At 45.3% G+C, this 19,540-nt stretch overlaps 1 protein-coding gene across 4 annotated transcripts in view; it reads right to left on the reverse strand.

Annotated features, from left to right (window-relative positions):
* Positions 1 to 19,540, reverse strand: part of FGFR3 (fibroblast growth factor receptor 3) — a 72,128-nt gene that overhangs the window by 16,283 nt on the left and 36,305 nt on the right. The window contains exons 5-13 of one of the 4 annotated variants that reach the window (XM_053387739.1): positions 18,157 to 18,326; positions 16,486 to 16,609; positions 13,883 to 14,073; positions 9,392 to 9,542; positions 5,338 to 5,525; positions 3,812 to 3,960; positions 3,574 to 3,695; positions 1,300 to 1,410; positions 104 to 294 (exon numbers count right to left, since the gene is read on the reverse strand). In XM_053387739.1, the coding sequence (XP_053243714.1) occupies positions 104 to 294; positions 1,300 to 1,410; positions 3,574 to 3,695; positions 3,812 to 3,960; positions 5,338 to 5,525; positions 9,392 to 9,542; positions 13,883 to 14,073; positions 16,486 to 16,609; positions 18,157 to 18,326 (1,397 nt within the window). Of the gene's footprint in view, positions 1 to 103; positions 295 to 1,299; positions 1,411 to 3,573; positions 3,696 to 3,811; positions 3,961 to 5,337; positions 5,526 to 8,255; positions 8,401 to 9,391; positions 9,543 to 13,882; positions 14,074 to 16,485; positions 16,610 to 18,156; positions 18,327 to 19,540 lie in introns of all 4 variants that reach the window. The other 3 variants (XM_053387742.1, XM_053387741.1, XM_053387740.1) reach the window with 3 other exon arrangements.

Consider the following 19,540-nt stretch of genomic DNA (forward strand, 5'->3'; position numbering starts at 1 on the left):
TGGGATTTTTTCCTCCAGCAAGGTCTAGGGAGATGGAGGGCTGGGTGGAGTTGGCAAACAGGGGGACAACCCCTAGTTTCTTATAAAGCTGCATGCTACTTACTTTCTGAGATGCCAGGTACTCCATCCCTCGTGCCACCTGGTAGGCGCAGGAGACTAAGTCTTTAAATGTTAACTGTTCCTCAGGCAGCTTGCAGGTATCGAAAGAGTAATCCATGCCAGGTGGCCGGCGGGCTCTAAGGTACTCTCGCAAGTTCCCCTTTGATGCATATTCCACCAGGACATAGAGAGGACCTGGAGTAAAAACAATATATTTTTATCCAAAATGAACTCTTTTCTACTGACAAGCTACCATTCTGATGAGTGGCAAGAAGATATTTCTGTATGTTTCCAGGCTTGTTCCTCGCCCTCTGAGTCTAGAAGGCAGGCACTTCTTCAGAAGAAGAGTGCTCCACCACCATCAGATGAAACAAACACACACAAAACACAGCAACAATGGTGCCAAAGAAGAGGGTGACAGTGTCAAGGTGGGTGGAAGGACTGGGGGCCTTTCAAATATGCCAGCAGCTCTGTATAGTTTGATAGGTCCTGCCCACCTACCAAATTTAGTCCACCAAGGGATGGGGAGGTAACAAGCTGGTCTGCCAGCCAGAAAAAGCCTCCTGCTCCTGGTCTATAGCAGAAGACTCAAAGCATCCATGAAACTCATTTAAGCCACTAAACAGAAGCCCATTTAGACTGTGGTAATTTGGCACGTCTCTTCCAGAACGGAAGACTTTTGGCTTCTCACAGAGATTGCAGCAAAGAGGCATGAGGGAGAGCTATAAGTTAAAGGCAAAGGGATCCCTGACCATTAGGTCCAGTCGTGGCCAACTCTGGGGTTGCGGCACTCATCCCGCTTTATTGGCCGAGGGAGCCAGCGTACAGCTTCCGGGTCATGTGGCCAGCATGACTAAGCCGCTTCTGGTGAACCAGAGCAGCGCATGGAAATGCCGTTTACCTTCCCCCTGGAGCAGTACCTGTTTATCTACTTGCACTTTGATGTGCTTTCGAACTGCTAGGTTGGCAGGAGCAGGGACCGAGTAACGGGAGCTCACTCCGTCGTGGGGATTCGAACTGCCGACCTTCTGATCGGCAAGTCCTAGGCTCTGTGGTTTAACTCACAGCACCACCCGCGTCCCATGGGAGAGCTATAGATGCATGCAAATTGTAAACACTGAAAACAGACCAGGCGGTAGTATCAATAATATTCAATTATATGACCACCTTCGTCAACCGCCACAGAGCTCTGGAACATACCATCCTGTGTGCAGGCCCCCAAGAGATTAATGATGTTCTTGTGCTTCCCAATCATCTTCATCATTTCCATTTCTGAGACTAAGTCAGATAGATCTTTGTCCGTGGCGTCATCTATACAGGAAAGGGAAAAGAAGCGATCAGGAAAAGCAGAGTTTTATTATGTGCCATGGATGGAATTCACTCCGTGCCATACAGCCCATGTCTACTCAGACTTTGGCGCATATACCGTATTTTTTGCACCATAACACTCACTTTTTTCCTCCTAGAAAGTAAGGGGGAATGTCTGTGCGTGTTATGGAGCGAATGCCTGCGGGTGGCGGGGGGGATCTGCTGCAGTCGTGAGCAGAGGATCCATGGTTCCCCTTCCTTCCCTCCTCCGTGGTTACAAAGCATGGATCCACATGGATCCTCAGGATTTTTGCATTGGGCTACTCCAAACTCACTGTCAGATCACATGTCTGTGGCCACAGCATGAACCACAAAAATCATATATCCACTATTTCGTTTAGAATATTTTTTTTCTTGTTTTCCTCCTCTAAAAACTATGTGCGTGTTATGGTCTGGTGCGTGTTATAGAGCGAAAAATACGGTACTTCAAGAACACCCCAAGTCCTTCGTTTGCTGCTTTGCACTGGAACTGGCTGCACATGATCAGTAACCTGTGTCCCCATGAGGTGCCTCTCATCCAAGCCAGGTACACCAACTTGGTGCAATAAAGGATGCTTCCAGATGTGGTCCCGCCAGCTAGGGATGATGGGAATTGTAGTTCAAAAACAGATGGAGTCCCAAGTTTGGGGAACTCTGGATTACACCATACAGTGGGCTCAGGTGCCCAGTAAGGCCTTCCAATAATTAAATAAAATTATTATTTTAATAATAAAAAAGGGACGCGGGTGGCGCTGTGGGTAAAACCTCAGCGCCTAGGACTTGCCGATCGCATGGTCGGCGGTTCGAATCCCCGTGGCGGGGTGCGCTCCCGTCGTTCGGTCCCAGCGCCTGCCAGCCTAGCAGTTTGAAAGCACCCCCAGGTGCAAGTAGATAAATAGGGACCGCTTACTAGCGGGAGGGTAAATGGCATTCCGTGTGCTGCGCTGGCTCGCCAGATGCAGCTTGTCACGCTGGCCACGTGACCCGGAAGTGTCTGTGGACAGCGCTGGCTCCCGGCCTATAGAGTGAGATGAGCGCACAACCCTAGAGTCTGGCAAGACTGGCCCGTACGGGCAGGGGTACCTTTACCTTTATTATTATTATGCCAAATTTAACCTGACTTTTCAGTGACATGCTTAAGCAGGAGAAGGAGCTGGATGAACACAGTCAAGTAGAGCTGCTCTTCTGCTTAAACACTGACAATGATTCAAAACTGTCACAACAGAAATAATATAAGACTTCTGGTTGAAGGATGAGGAAAGCCACCAATTTGAATTAAATTATTCCTGCACCGCATACACTGCGTACTATTTCCTCTCTATCTTATTTCCTTCCTTTCAGCAGCTTGAAAATAAATGCAGACATAAACAAATGGGGCAAGAAGCAACCATAGGGGCTTCTTTTCTTTTAAGACCACTTGTGAGGTGAAACTAGAGGAAGCGTCGCTGAAGAACTAGAGGGTGTAGCCTGACATAAGGTTATAAAGAGCTAGGACAGCTTGGCGAGGGGGTGGACAAGCTAAGCAGGGCCCCGGAGGTCTGAGAGATGGCACAGAAGGCGGGAAACAGCTGATTTTCCAAGCACAGGTAGGTTCAGCTTCTGAGCCCCTCCGAGCCAAAGGCTGAAAGCCCAGCCAGCAGCCAAACGATGCCTCAAGCAGTGGCTCCCACAGCGCAGCAGCCCAGCAAAGGGGATGCAGCAAGGAAAACCACCGTCACCTCTCCGCTGGGACGCGCTGAGCAAAGGCGAGTCCCCAGGCAATGCGGCTAGGCACAAGGCATGCAAGCTCCACCCCCCAGTCATTCTAAGACTCCTTATTGGGTGAGCAACGCAGCCAAGCAACACAGTTGGAGCCTCCCTCCTTCCTGGCCGGCAGGGAGGGAGGGAGAGGAGCTGCTTCCTTTGAAACCCAGGAAATTTAAGGGACATCATCAATAAGGGACAGCAGCGGGACACGGCACTGGGATAAGGGAGTTTCCCGCCAAATAAGGGACGGTTGACAGCTATGGGCAGGAAACCTGGGAGAAACCAATGCAGAGGAACCCAGGGGAGGGCTGAAAATCAGGAAAAATATGGAGAGCAGAGGCACATGGGAGACTAGTTCTTGCCATTCTCTGTTCTCAGTACCTTTCAGCATCTTGACAGCGACAGTGATAGGATTGTTCGGTTTCTCTTTATCGATCCCCATTGCTTCTGCCATTACCACTTGACCAAAGCAGCCTTCGCCCAGTGGCTTTCCTAGAGTCAGGCTGAAGCAAAACACACAAGCAAAGACGTCAGCATGTAACTCGGGATGCTGTTATGAAAGGTGGTATATTAAAGACCTAAATAAGAGTCAACCAGCTCAAAACTACATTTTCCTCACCGAGATCTTGCCAGTTCCCATTTAGGGTCAGCAGGCAGTTCAAGCTCTGAGACGTTTGCCAGCATTGGTCCATCACTGGAGGAAAGGCGGGTGATCCTGACTAGAGGAGTATTAGAATTCATGGAGGAGTTGGACTCCAAAGATACCTGCTTGAATACAGCAAAGGAGGTGTTATTGCCAACAGCTTCTATTAGCTAGCATATAAGGTCATAGAAAGAGAATAGCAAAAGGGCATTAGCTGAAGAGTCTTTGCTTCATTCAGTAATCTGCAATATGGACACACGGTTCTTCCTCTCTTAATATGCAAATGTCAAGCTCATAAAAAGGTAAAGGTAAAGGGACCCCTGACCATTAGGTCCAGTCGTGACCGACTCTGGGGTTGCGGCGCTCATCTCGCTTTACTGGCCGAGGGACCCAGCATACAGCATGTGGCCAGCATGACTAAGCCACTTCTGGAGAACCAGAGCAGCGCACGGAAATGCCGTTTACCTTCCCGCTGGAACGGTACCTATTTATCTACTTGCACTTTGACATGCTTTCGAACTGCTAGGTGGGCAGGAGCAGGGACCGAGCAACGGGAGCTCACTCTGTCGCGGGGATTCGAACCACCGACCTTCTGATCGGCAAGTCCTAGGCTCTGTGGTTTAACCCACAGTGCCACCCGCGTCCTCATACTTTGTTTTAAATCAGCACAGCTCCCAAATTCCGCAACAGTGTTTAGCTGACCGGGGAAATAGCTGCAACATGCAGACACGCAATATAATCTGTCTCATCTAACTGGAGTGAATCTGCTAACTCTTGGACATTATCAGCCTGCCAGAACCTAGGTCTGCTCCTCAAGCCATCTACCTCTGCCAGTGGCGATTCTATTGCTTCCCATCAAAGATCTCCCCACCTGAGAAAACATTTCCAGTGTGAAGGAAAAACACATAGCCCAAATATCTAGCAAATGGAAAATTGCCCCCTTCAAGATCTGCCATCTCCCTCACCAGGTGAGCCCTGCACCACTGGTACTTGACCCTCCCTGTGCCTCCAGTTCTGCTACTACACAATGTGGAGGTCATATGCACAATAGCACCCAGCAGAAAGAGGCCTAATACTGTATTCAAATTACATCATTGGGGCAGAATCATTCTTCAGTTGTGTCTTTTCTTGCTAGCACAGAACTATGCCAACATGAAAGGTCTACGCCTTTTTCTCAGCCAGCAGGTCTGTTTAACACACTATATAAATGTCAGACCTTAGCAGAACCAGATCAAGAAAACCAGGATCTATAAACCAGAACATTTTAAATCACCACCAGATTTTCAGGCCATATTTTACACATTTGTTTTGTTTTTAAATAATGAAAACAAAGATAAAATAGGTGGATGAAACCATTTCCTGCTAACAGCGTTCAAAGATCTCACTTAGAGCTTCCAGAGACATAAATCACCAGGGCAAGTTTCTGATCTAGACAGAAGATTGCGAAGGGGAAGGAAAGATAATAAGGAAGGAATAGGAACCTTGTATCTACTTTCTGTTACCTGTCTCTTGAGTGGGAACTTGGAGACTTTCTGAACAGTAGTGGTGTTAATCGGTTTTTTGGAGGGCCTTTTAATTCTATAGATAACCACCACCACGGCCACCAAGATGAAAAGAACAAAGCCAGTCCCATAGCTGAGGATGCCTGCATAAAGGGAACTGGAATCGTCCACGGCAACTCGCTTTTCCGCTGCAGAGTAATAGAGATATGTTAGGAATCTGAATGGGAGACAGGCAATTCAATTCAGACAATACCTAGCAAATCTGGACCACACACCCCAAACACCCAGCAAAGTGTATGTTCTCCAGCACAACGCCTTGTGTGGTACAGTGGGTATCTTAGAGGCCACGTGCAAACACCTAATATTCTACAGAATGCCTGTGACATCCCAAAAGATAAAGAGTTGTCCTTCAAAGCCCTATACGGCCTAGGACCCTCGTACCTACGGGGCCGCCTCTCCTGGTATGTTCCACAGAGGAACTTACGGTCTTCAAACAAAAACATCTTGGAGGTCCCAGGCCACAGAGAGGCTAGGCTGGCCTCAACCAGAGCCAGGGCTTTTTCGGCTGTAGCTCCGATCTGGTGGAACGCTCTGTCACAAGAGACTAGGGCTCTGCGGGACTTGACATCTTTCCGCAGAGCCTGCAAGACAGAGATGTTCCACCAGGCCTTTGGCCAAGGCACAGTCTGACCCCCTCCTTTGGTAATCCTCACAGAACTCTAGCCCAATGGTTGCCATCAATTTGATTGGAATTAATTTTATAATGAAATGATTTTAGAATGTTTTATCATTTTACTGTTGTTAGCCGCTCTGAGCCCGGCTTTGGCTCGGGAGGGCGGGATATAAATACAATTTATTATTATTATTATTATTATTATTATTATTATTATTATTATTCCAATCAGTTGCCACAAAACAATTGAGCGGAACTAGGTAAGTGTGGCCACATCAAATATGTTTTTGTGCTTAAAGTAATGTTCTGAATCTAAGTGCCACAAAGGTTTGTCATTTTGTTAACGGGGTGAACAGATCAACCAATTTAATTTCTGTGTCAGTTTTGCAGCCATTTGTTCTGTCCCCCCCAACATAGATTAAAAATAATAATAATCATGGGGGGAAATGTGTTTTACATGCATTATTTCCCTAAAATATGTAATTTTAGTTAGCCATATTGTATGCCTGAAGAATCTTGAATAGATAGTTTGGGTTTCCTAAAGGCACTGCAAGTCGTGCATTAGTATTTGGTTCAGTTGCAATAATACATAAGTAAAACAGAAAGGCTTAAAGTTGGCTGGTTGGCTGTTTTTTCAAACAAACTCCGGTTTCTTCAGTCTTGCTTGGAAATCTATAGAGTTTCTAGGACTTAAACACCAAGCATAGGCTGATCGTGTAAGACAATTTTCATTTAGCCTTGTTCTTTGTTTAACACCGTTTGTTAATGAAAGTATACCCCATGGAGTACCTGGTTTTTGTACGTGGCCCGTTAGATATGTAACTCAGCCTGTTATATGCAGAGTGCACATTGAAATGCATCTACCCTCTCCACAACTCCCTCTCTTTTAACACACAAACAAAACTTCTATTACTGATACACTTAAAACTCCCATATGCTCTGGATCATTGGACTATCCAAGTCTGTTTAAGCAAAAATAAAGGATTGTGTCCTGGGACATTGAAAAGCACTCTACTGCTCTGCCACATGTGGGACTGAGTTAATGTGTGGCTGTGCTGCCAGGGGCTGATGGGAATTGTAGTCCCAAACATCTGGAGGAAACCAGGGGAATGCTGTTGTGGATCCTGTTTCATTACTCAGTAATAAAATGGGTAGAATACTGAGCCCGATTCTGAGGTAATCACACCACTATCTACAGAATTTAATAAAATTGTCTATAAAAAGTTTCTGATAGGTTTTTGTAGAAAATGCTTTTCAAGGTAAGAGACATGAAGCATTATTTACTAATAAAAGTATTAATACAGCGCCAATTCATACAATACAATACGGCGGTGTACAGCAATATGACTTAAAACACCATGAAAATAGTAAAAAAAATAAATATTGAAATAACTGGTTGATTAAAAATAATAATGTAGAGTTACACAGGCCTATCTACATAGAAAGGTCTTCAAAAGATCTGTTTGTGCCTGCCGAATCTCTACTGGAGAAATCATATACTGCTCCTGGGGTGAAATGGTACCCAATAAACTCTATGGAGCTAGCACAGATAAAGGTATTTAATGAAAATGAATTTGCAGAGCACATGTTCTCAATTGTTGTCATGATGTGGCATTCATTCGTAACAGAGCTTCAACATTCCCACCCAACAGAAGCCTACAGGTATTAGAAAGACTGGTGATTGTGGAGTGGAAGCATGAGAGATTTTGTTCAGCAACAGTTAGCCTCCACCAAGAACATTATGGGAAATTAGCTGTCAATGCTATAGGCCGTACTGTGTAGGATTTATGACATAGAAGGCCTTGGTGTTCTCCAAAACTAAATATGGACCCAATCTAGCCAAAGAAGCACTTTTAATCAGATTCAACGATATTAAAAGCCACCCAATTCATAAAGTCAAGATACAGAAATGTCAAATGCTTGAGCGGCACATAGTCTGAAACAAACTGGTGGTACTATGGAGGTAGAATTGTGCATCACATCTCAACAGATGACGGCCATTTTGAGACGGAGCCATGAGCATTGCACCTGCCCACTGAGATGCAACTTCATTCTGGAGTGAGAATTTGAAGCATTTACTGCCAACTTGGTTAACAAGTTACATGTCGCCGAAAAGGTGAAGTGTGCTTCAACACAAGCTGGCTATAAGAGTAACACTCATCTACCGCTCAAGAATTTGGCATTTCGGAAGTGGGCGCCGAGGCCCTTAGGGAAGGAAAGGAAAAAAGTGACAGAGCCGAAGTACCTGGTAATACCGTCAGCCAAGCAGTATGGTGTGTAAACCCAATAGAATTCCCAGCAAGACAAGTATATGCCCCAGCGTCCTCAAAAGTAACATTGCGTAAGTACAGAATTTCTAGCTCCTTATCTGTTTTGTTAACGCCTGCTGTCTACGGAGGGGAAAAAAAATACACAAGATAAAGAAGGAAGGGGGGAGGGGGAAACCCACAGGATTCCAAAGCCATATCCCAGAGAAGGCAATACGGATGCTCAGGCAAATTTGAAAAGCAGATTTACAATATTTGAGAGGCCAGTAGCTTGTCCTCATGCCCTACCACAACCAGTTGTTTAAAAAGCAAGGGGTTCCCTTCACCAGGCTCTTACTCTGTCCCACTAATAATGCATGCAAGCAAAAGCGTAAGAATGAAAAAATTTCCTCCACATATATATGACTGTCTTTTGGTTAGTATGGCTGGGCAGGGAGACAGGGAAAGAGAGTAAGTAAGGGCAAGGAGCAAGGATAAAATGCAGTTAATGTGAATAATGAGTTAAGCATGGGGGAAAGAGAGCTTAACTTTTAAAAATGTAAAATTGATCAGGATTTCCACCCAAACATCAAATTTGAAACCAGCAACTTGTAACTCGTTCCCCACTTCTGGTGATTTTCATCACACTTACATGCCAAATTACTGAAAGATTCCTGATGTAAGCTGGAGAAGGAATTGTCTGCCTCTTTCTCAGTGTCCGTCAGAGATCTTTCAGTTACTGGCCTGTACATTGTTTTAACTGCAGGGAAGTTTTCTCTTCCTCCCTGATACCTGAATTTGATGTGCAGGAGATTTTTAGAGTTCAACGAACAACGAAATCGGTAAAGCCTATCTATAAATTATAGTAAGGTTATGAGAGTTCAGGTCGTTAACATGCAACTCGAAGCGATAAAGATGTAATGAGCAAAGTCAGACAGTCATCAATGTGGGAATTTTTCCTTTGCAACTGATTTGTTTTTAAAAAAGCATTTTATTATCTTAATATATAAGTAGTGACATCATGACATACACAGGAAAGACGACAAAATATTAATTTTTAAAACAACTAGCATCTTCAAGCGTTACAGCTCATTCTTGCAGTTGCTAAGCCTTTGGGACAGAGTCGAGGGTTTACCTGGTTTTGATTTGTCAATGTGGAGCCAAAATGATTTTTCGGCTCTGCCTACGAAATTGTTGGCTCTACATAGATATTCGCCTTCATCTTGTTCTGTCACTTTAGACAAATTTAGGTAAGCATCGGCTTCAGCGTTTGCACTGATCAGAGACTGCAGAATAGACAGAAACCTCAACTTCAGTAAACCAAACAATATCTCTGCATCACACATTAGACAGACAGGACTGAATTTCTGCTTCTAGGCTCTTTTTAAAAAATGTACACATTACTTGACCAAAAGGGACTCTCTGATTTTGCTAGGCAGCCGAATTCCGCGTCCTGTCCCCCTCTCCCCCCCAAACCGGAGTTCCTTTCTTTCATTTTTTAAGCAGCCTGCGAAGCTGCTCATTTGAAAATTTTCTTTGGCTGAAGGTTCTCGTTTTTAAAAATGAGCTCCCTTCAATTTGCTGCAGTTTTCAGAGTTTACTTGCACCTGACAAGCCAGTAAGTGTTGCAACTACTAACGGAGATTTCCTTTCACGTTCACCTGGGGGACCAGGGTTATAGTGGTTAGAACAGGGATAGCCAATTCAGTGGTACCTCAGGTTAAGTACTTAATTCGTTCCGGAGGTCTGTTCTTAACCTGAAACTGTTCTTAACCTGAAGCACCACTTTAGCTAATGGGGCCTCCTGCTGCCAGAGCACAATTTCTGTTCTGAAGCAAAGTTCTTAACCTGAAGCACTATTTCTGGGTTAGCGGAGTCTGTAACCTGAAGCATATGTAACCTGAGGTACCACTGTACTGATGAGTCTCCAGCTCCCATTATTGCATGTCAGCAAGAGCAATGTTGGCTACCCCTCCCTGAAGGATCATCTTCATGCTGATTTGCTCGTTATTTGCAAATATTCTTGGCTGGCCAAATCTAGCCAAGACACGGTTTGTGTCACACAGACTAAAGCGAAGAATGAAAAGGAATCATCTTTGGCCAGATTTCATGAACCTGGAAGCCCTCAAGATGGACTCCCAACAGACTTAATTCAGCTCTGTGGTGGCTGGGGCTTATGCGAGTTGTAGTCCAAAATATTTAGAGAGGTTGCCAGGTTGGTTAAGGCTGTGCTAGAAGACCGTGGCCGTGATCGTGGTTTAGGCAGGGGTGAAAACTCAGCAAGTGCCTGGGATTCACTGTGGGCCTGGGGAATAGTTCGATTTGCCTGCTTGACTTGCACCCAGACCGCTGAGTGATCTGCCAAGGTCCTGATGTTCGGCTTGCGTAAAGATCATGAGATCTTCATGATCTTCCAAGAGAACAGTACTTGCTTGGATGCCTCAAAGGTATGTCAGAAATGTAGTTTTGCTGGAGCTGGACACGAAGAGCTGACACAAATGCAAGCTCACAGACACAAGCAGATGGAGCTATGGCCAGCTATAAAAACTGCATCCGGTCCTCATGCAAATTTTGGGGAGCACAGTTTCCCCATCATTTTTAAAGAGGGATCTCAGGATCAGTTGGCAGACTGCTGCCCCACCCTGTGGATCCTTGCCTATGGGGTGTTTTAAGGATCGATATAATCTTGCCTTTTATCATTTATCTGCTGAAGTATCACCGTATTTTTCGCTCCATAAGACGCACCTGACCATAACATGCACCTAGTTTTTAGAGGGGGAATGCAAGAAAAAAAAAATTCTTTGAAGGGAGTGCTGAACAGAGCCTGTATGCATCCCAGGCTCTGCTCAGCGCTCCCTTTCACGAGCTGCGTGGAGCGTGTGTGCGGCGCTTGCAGGCTTTTCCCCCGAGGAGGGAGAAGAGCAGCCTTTCACTGATGGGCAGCCTTTCTCCCTCCTTGGGGGAAAAGCCCCCAAGAGCCGCACACAGGCTCCGCGTGGCTCTTTAAAGGGAGTGCGGCTCTTGGGGGCTTTTCCGGGAGCTGGGGGAAGGGACAGAGCGTGGCTAAGCCAGAAGCTAGAAGAGCAAGAGGGAGCGCTGCACAGCGATCCCTCTTGCTGTTCTGGCTTCTGGGATAGCTGCGCAGCCTGCATTCGCTCCATAAGACGCACACACATTTCCCCTTACTTTTTAGGAGGGAAAAAGTGTGTCTTACAGAGCAAAAAATATGGTAATAGTTTGCACTTTCATAGAACTATATCAAGGCCATATATAAGATCATGGTTAAATCTGCCTCAATAAAAACATCAGTAAATACTGGTTGGTTAAGGAAGGAGGGCGAATCGTGTTGTAAAGGCCTGCGTAAGCAGCACAGTTTTCGGAAGATTATTTGAAAGATGGCAGTAATTATTCCTCCCGAGCCTCTGCTAGCAGGGCAGGCCCTGCCTCACTGAAGGCTAGTAACGGCCAACGGTTGTGGGGAGCCACCAAAAGTGCCCCATCAGTGATGCTTGTTAGATGAAGAAGTTTAGTTTAGAGCACTTTCCTAGCTCCCAGTTACATAGGGACTGGTGTTCCTCTCAGTAGGTCCACAAGTCTATGCTCAGTCCACATAATTCTGGAATCCTGGACTGGATCAAGGAATGGATCTGCCATAGATATCAAAGCTGGGGATTCCAATCCGGAACCAGGTTTTGGATGGATTTGCACTCCCCCTTAAAAAGTAAATTTCCAACTTGGGGGGTTCCACTTGACATTAGAAGGCAGGTGGTTGTTCTGGCTGGTACGGCAGCTGCACTCTGTCCCACAGACCTGGCTTCCATCATCCATGCCCTAGTCACAGCTAGATTGGATTACCATGATGTGCACTGCGAGGGGCTGTTTCTGAAGAACAGCTTGCAAACTTCAACTGGACCAAAGTATATACAATTTTAACAGCCGATTACGAATTCTGTTATTTCTCCCTATCTTTTATGTTGAGATAGAGTGGTGCTTTTACATCCCATTTACCACGTCCCTAATATGACAAGCACCGTAATGCACTTTTCCTGTATATTATTTGGCAAAGGAGTTAATCATGTAGGAGAGGAAATAGGGTGAGAATCTTGTTTGCTGGATCAGATGCTAAATCTGAAATTCTGTTACCTAATAATAGTCCTTTAAAGTAAAGGACCCTCTTTTTCATTTGTACGGTGTTTTCAAGTGATTCCTACCATTGTAGGGGTTTGGACTAGATGGCTGCTGGTGTCCCTCCCAAACATACATGTCAGAGGCTCAGGAGCAGAAGAGCAGGGGAGAGAGCAAATAGAGAGTGGAGGAGAGGAATCAGAGGGGAGCGTAGGGGAATATGACAGTGGACCGAGAGATTCCATGAGCTTCTCCAGCGAATCAGAAGATTCCCAGGAGGGGGCGCCTATGGTAAGGGCGAGGCGAATCCCAGGAGGGACGATCCATAAACAAGGAACCAGAGGGGAGTCTCAAAGGAGTAGCGGAGGAGTAGGGCCAGTTCCCCCACCAGAGCACAGTGGGGGGGAAGAGTCACATGAGTCAGGACCAGCGTCTCCTCCATCGGGGAGTGGGGAGACGGAGGGAAGGCCAGGTCCAGCTAGCCTCCCCGAAAGGGGGAGCAGTGACACAAGTGTAACGGTCAGAAGGAAAGTGGGAGGCTGCGCGCGCGCGCCAAGTTCAAATGTGGAGGAGCGCGGGACAGCAGAAAACCCGGATTGGGAGCCAGGTCCTAAAGCCCGAAAGAGGGGGGGGGAAGAGTCAGCAGAATCAGCGTCAGAAGAATCTAGGAGGGCTGAGACTCCGACTAGCAGAAGGACCCAGAGAAAGAAGGAACAGAGGAAGAGGTGGAGTAAGGCTAGAATCTTAAGCTGGTGTCAGGGGGGAGGAGATTCAGATGGGACTTCTACGGTCTGATGGATAGATGTAGCGTTGCGCGCTGCGCGTCTGGAAATGAGACTGAACTTCAATAAAGACTTTTTAACTTGAGCAAGAAGCAGCGTTGGTCTTGTGTGAGCTGGGACCTTGGGCAGCGCTGACAATACAATTCTATGGTTCTACGATTCAAGTTTTCAACGTGTGTTATCCAGCTGCAATACTTACAATGACCCTGTAAGGCAAGCTAGTATAAACTTCTCTGTTGCACGACAGTCAATGCTGGGAGTTGAGGCTAAGAAGGAATGGCTTGCCTAAAAGACCACCTAACGAGATCATGGCAGGAGCGAGACTCAACCAGAGATTTCCTGACTGATGCAATCCTAACCATATCTCCTCAGAAAGTTCTATTAAATTCATTGCAGCCTACTTCTAGGTAAATGGGATTAGGATCGCAGCTGCAGTCTCTTAACCATTATGCTATACCAGCTTGTCACAAGTCTGGTAGTAGCCCTACCATATTTTGGATTTTGCAGAAGATTTCACCCCAAATGTATCTGCAAACTTGGGTGGAAATGAGAGTGATACATGGCTTTCTGCCTGCTTTTAAGGTATGTGCCTTTAGCGTCAATAATGCCCAAATTAAGGGGTTCCAGAAGTATTCACTGCTGTGAGGCGGTGCCTCAAGAGTATAGGTCAAACTCTAGCATGCAATGGCCATAGAGGGGATGTGTAGCTGTGTACCAACCTTTAGGACAGTGACATACGGAGTCCCATCTGGTCCATATTTGCTTCCATTGACCTCCACGTGTTTCAGCCACTGGATGTGAGGCTGGGCATCGCTGTACACTTTGCACAGGAATTTAACATCACTCCCAATCACCACAGTCTGGTTAGCAGGCAATCCTGCCTGGAGAATAGGACGGTGGGGTGATCTTTCTGCAGAAGAAAAAAAAAGGAGGAAGGAGTTGGCTCTTTTCCAGTATTTCATTGGGAACCTGATATATAGAAATTGCTCTTTTGGTAAACGGTTCTTTTCTGGAAAGCCTTTGAATGCTGCTGTGTGAATTCAGTCGGAGGAAGGATTCGCTGTAAACAACTGCAGGGCAACGGATTTATGGCAAGATGATGTTGGTGCTTTGACTTGTTATTCTATACAGTGCAGAATCTCAGATTAAGCTTCAGCGGTGGAGCTGTGGGTTAAACCACAGAGCCTAGGCCCTTGCCGATCAGAAGGTTGGCAGTTCGAATCCCCGTGACGGGGTGAGCTCCCGCTGCCCGGTCCCTGCTCCTGCCAACCTAGCAGTTTGAAAGCACATAAAAGTGCAAGTAGATAAATAGGTACCACTCTGGTGGGAAGGTAAACGGCGTTTCCGTGCGCTGCTCTGGTTCGCCAGAAGCGGCTTAGTCATGCTGGCCACATGACCCAGAAGCTGTACGCCGGCTCCCTCGGCCAGTAAAGTGAGATGAGCGCCACAACTCCAGAGTCCGTCAGGACTGGACCTAATGGTCAGGGGTCCCTTTACCTTTACATAAATAGCTAAATATTTATTAATAAAAATAAATAAATAAATAAATAAATATTATTATTATTTATAAATAAATAAATAGCTAAATATTTATTAATAAATAAATAGATACCGCTCCGGCAGGAAGGTAAACGGCATTTCCGTGCACTGCTCTGGTTTTGCCTGAAACGGCTTAGTCATGCTGGCCACATGACCCGGAAAAACTGTCTGTGGACAAACGCCGGCTCCCTTGGCCTGTAAAGTGAGATGAGCACTGCAACCCCAGAGTTGTTCGCGACTGGACTTAACTGTCAAGGGTCCTTTACCTTTACCTTTTTACATCAGCATGGCAGCATACAGTCTTGGTCTAAGCTCAGACCATAAGAAAGACAGGTATATGCTCATTGGAATCACACAAGGAAGGTAAATTAAAATAATACTGGGCAGTGGAAGCTTTTCTCAAAGCAAAATAATTATCTCCAGGGCCAGGATTCTTGGGAGCCAGAGACAGGTGATGGCACTGAGCCCAACACGCGACAGAGAAGCACTGAGAGAAGGGATTGCAGTCACTTTGTTTTACACTTCTCTGATGAATCCTGGGCTAAAAGAAAAAAGTTAAGAAGGGGGTGGTAGTGTAACCCCCAATGGTTCCTCTGAGCACCACGGGCCCTGACATTTGCTGCATGTTGACTCCAGGCCCAGTTCTCTTGGCCACATATAGCTATAACCTAACGGTTACAGATAGGTAGCCGTGTTGGTCTGCCATAGTCAAAACAAAATTTTTTTTTCCTTTCCAGTAGCACCTTAAAGACCAACTAAGTTAGTTCTTGGTATGAGCTCTCGTGTGCATGCACACTTCTTCAGATGTGTATCTGAAGAAGTGTGCATGCACACGAAAGCTCATACCAAGAACTAACTTAGTTGATCTTTAAGGTGCTACTGGAAAGAATTTTTTTTTTTGTTCTGTTAATGAGGGTGAAAGAGGAGAGCGCAAAATATGGCCTGAAGCTCAACATCAAAAAAACTGAGATATTTGCCCATCATCTCCTGGCAAATAGAAGGGGAAGAAATGGAGGTAGTGAGAGATTTTACTTTCTTGGGCTCCATGATCACTGCAGATGGTGACAGCAGTCACGAAATTAAAAGATGCCTGCAATGACAAACCTAGACAGCATCTTAAAAAGCAGAGACATCACCTTGCTGACAAAGGTCCGTATAGTCAAAGCTATGGTTTTCCCAGTAGTGATGTATGGAAGGGAGAGCTGGACCATAAAGAAGGCTGATTGCTGAAGAATTGGTGCTTTTGAATTATGGCGCTGGAGGAGACTCTTGAGAGTCCCATGGACTGCAAGAAGATCAAACCTATCCATTCTTAAGGAAATCAGCCCTGAGTGCTCACTGGAAGGACAGATCCTGAAGCTGAGGCTCCAATACTTTGGCCACCTCAGGAGAAGAGAAGACTCCCTGGAAAAGACCCTGATGTTGGGAAAGATGGAGGGCACAAGGAGAAGGGGACGACAGAGGACGAGATGGTTGGACAGTGTTCTCGAAGCTACCAGCATAAGTTTGACCAAACTGCGGGAGGCAGTGGAAGACAGAAGTGCCTGGTGTGCTCTGGTCCATGGGGTTAAGAAGAGTCGGACACGACTAAACAACAACAACAACAATTCACTATATGTGAGGCTGCCCTTGAATTCCGGAGGCTGCAGTTGTGCAGACTCGTGACTACTAGGCCAGTAAGTGGAAAGCCCAGCAGGAAGGAACTAAATAACGTCCACCCCCAGCCCCAAGCCACCTGAGTAACACTGTCCACCTGGTTCAAACAGGCAGAAAGAACACTTACCAAGAACATCAAGCTGGTAGGTATGCCAAATGATGCCATATTTATTCCGCACCACACAGGTGTAGTTGCCTCGATCTGATGGAACCACACTTTCCATGACGAGGCTCCACTGCTGATGTCGCAACTGCAGAGGGGGAAACGAAGAATAACCACAAATCAGCCTCCTTTGCAGGATCTATCTCGGAAGAGAGTGAAGTGAAATACAGTGGTACCTCAGGTTAAGTACTTAATTAGTTCTGGAGGTCTGTTCTTAACCGGAAACTGTTCTTAACCTGAAGCACCACTTTAGCTAATGGGGCCTCCTGCTGCTGCCGTGCCGCTGGAGCCCGATTTCTGTTCTTATCCTGAAGCAAATTTCTTAACCTGAAGCACTATTTCTGGGTTAGCGGAGTCTGTAACCTGAAGCGTATGTAACCTGAGGTACCACTGTATGGCAAAAGGAAATCAGATTTGGAACCTGGTTGTTAAAAGTACTAAAGCAACAAGGAATCCGAGTCAATCTCAGCTCTGATCCCATTTTAAAGACTTTCTATCAAAAGTTTAATATCCTGATGGAAACCCATTCCTATGTTGTTAAATATGTAGTCTGCAGCCGGTTAATGTGAGAATTAATCTCAAACAAAACTTCAGCAATTTCCTACATCAGAATGGTCAGGAAGAAGTATTGGATCATAGCCAAAACAACTCTTGAACCCTCCCCTCAAAAAAACCCCCACTCTCCTTTTATAGGGCCCGATAAATGAGATTGGGGATTATTCACATGAACCAAAAAAACTTTTGAGAAATGAGTATTAATTTAATTCCTCAGGATGTTAATCACGGCAAATGTGCTAGTTTAAAGCTAACAGTATTACTTTGTTTTCTTGAAGTGGCAGACATACTTCCTGGTATTTTTTGTACATACACTAGATTCAGCAACATAGGAAAATTCTCACGAAATTTGTAAACGGGCTGCAGCTAGGGGTTGGGGAACATAATAATAATAATAATAATAATAATAATAATAATAATAATAATAATTTATTTATACCCCACCCATCTGGCTGGGTTTCTCCAGCCACTTTGAGCAGCTCCAACAGAATATTAAAAGCACAATAAAACATCAAACATTAAAATCTCCCCTAAACAGGGCTGCCTTCAGATGTCTTCTAAACGTCGGATAGTTGTTTATTTCCTCGACATCTGATGGGAGGGCGTTCCACAGGGCGGGTGCCACTACCGAGAAGGCCCTCTGCCTGGTTCCCTGTAACCTCACTTCTCGCAGTGAGGGAACCGCCAGAAGGCCCTCGGAGCTGGATCTCAGTGTCCGGGCTGAATGATTCAAGAACAACCTGAATCTAATAATTCATCCAACTACAACGTTGAATACCTACAATGTTGTTCATATGCTTCAACTGTCTCACCAATATATTCAGTTTATGACAGTATCCACGTCACATTTTGCATTCTAAAAATTATACCCAAGGAGAGAATCTGCAAACCAGTTTGGCTATAAAGAAGTACAGACTGGAAAGGAAATTATCTATGATGTGAAAGTGGTGGATCCCATATCCAAGTGCCCTTTCAAAATTGTTCAGTGAGCAAAACTTCAGGTGCGACAGTTCCAAGAGGTTTTCAAAGCTGGAAGTTAAGAAATGGACCAAATCGATATTTAGACCCCTGACGTCTTACTTTGATGCCCCCAATGCGGTGCTCTCCTTTGAATTCTTTGCCATTTTTCAGCCAGTGTATAGAAGGTGAGGGATTCCCAGCAGCCGGGCAGCGAAAGCGAACAGTGTTTGCAGCAGGAACAGCCAGAAGCTTCCGATCCATTATCTCGAGACGGGTCCAGTAAGGAGCAACTGTAGACACAAAGCAGAGCAACTGAAGAAACACACCATGTCCGTTGGCGAGCCTGTGATGCGATCTATTATGTGGAACAGCAGCCAAATGGCTACAGCTAGATTTAGTTTCAGCAAAATCATTGTTGTTTTCTTTTATATATATATATATATATATATATATATATATATATATATATATACACACACACACACACACACACACACACACACACATATATATATATATAATGTGTGTGTGTGTATATATATATGTTAGTTTTAAAATATAAAATTATAAAACATACCACACAATTCATCACAAATACCCTCTTATTAGTCTTCCATCAGCACCTTTGACAATCATCCGTCTTAATCACTTCTTACGCATTTCCTAAGTTAATATTGCCTTTACATTTTTAACACAACTCATCTCCTTCTTCATTTTTGCAATATTTCTAATATTAGTTCTCACAGAGCCTCTTGCAAACCTACAAACGTCGTCTGGTCATCGCAAATACTTTTCAAATAATCCGTAAATTTAAAATTATTGTTGTTTTCATAGGTTGGGAAAGAGCAAGGCAGTTGTCATTTGAGCCTTGGAGAAGCTTGCTGATGAGACCCAATTCTTGAAAGAACTGAAGCGGCTCCAAAGTAACCTCAGTGAAATGAAACACAAACGCAATGCCAAGTTAGCACCGGATTAAGGTCCTCAGGCTATACGAATGAGAAAGCTCTCTCCTCAGTAAAATGCTGAGCTCAGCAAAGGCCTGGAAACGATGCCTTATGAGGAACGGCTAAGGGAGCTGGGCATGTTTAGCCTGGAGAAGAGGAGGTTAAGGGGTGATATGATAGCCATGTTCAAATATATAAAAGGATGTCACATAGAGGAGGGAGAAAGGTTGTTTTCTGCTGCTCCAGAGAAGCGGACACAGAGCAATGGATCCAAACTACAAGAAAGAAGATTCCACCTAAACATTAGGAAGAACTTCCTGACAGTAAGAGCTGTTCGACAGTGGAATTTGCTGCCAAGGAGTGTGGTGGAGTCTCCTTCTTTGGAGGTCTTTAAGCAGAGGCTTGACAACCATATGTCAGGAGTGCTCTGATGGTGTTTCCTGCTTGGCAGGGGGTTGGACTCGATGGCCCTTGTGGTCTCTTCCAACTCTATGATTCTATGATTCTAAGTCAAGAAAGGTGGGCAAATCCACTCCACTTCCCAGTGGGGAGGAGTTGCG

This window comes from Podarcis raffonei, chromosome 5 (genome assembly GCF_027172205.1).
Source record: "Podarcis raffonei isolate rPodRaf1 chromosome 5, rPodRaf1.pri, whole genome shotgun sequence".
In the NCBI taxonomy this organism is placed as follows: Eukaryota; Metazoa; Chordata; class Lepidosauria; order Squamata; family Lacertidae; genus Podarcis; species Podarcis raffonei.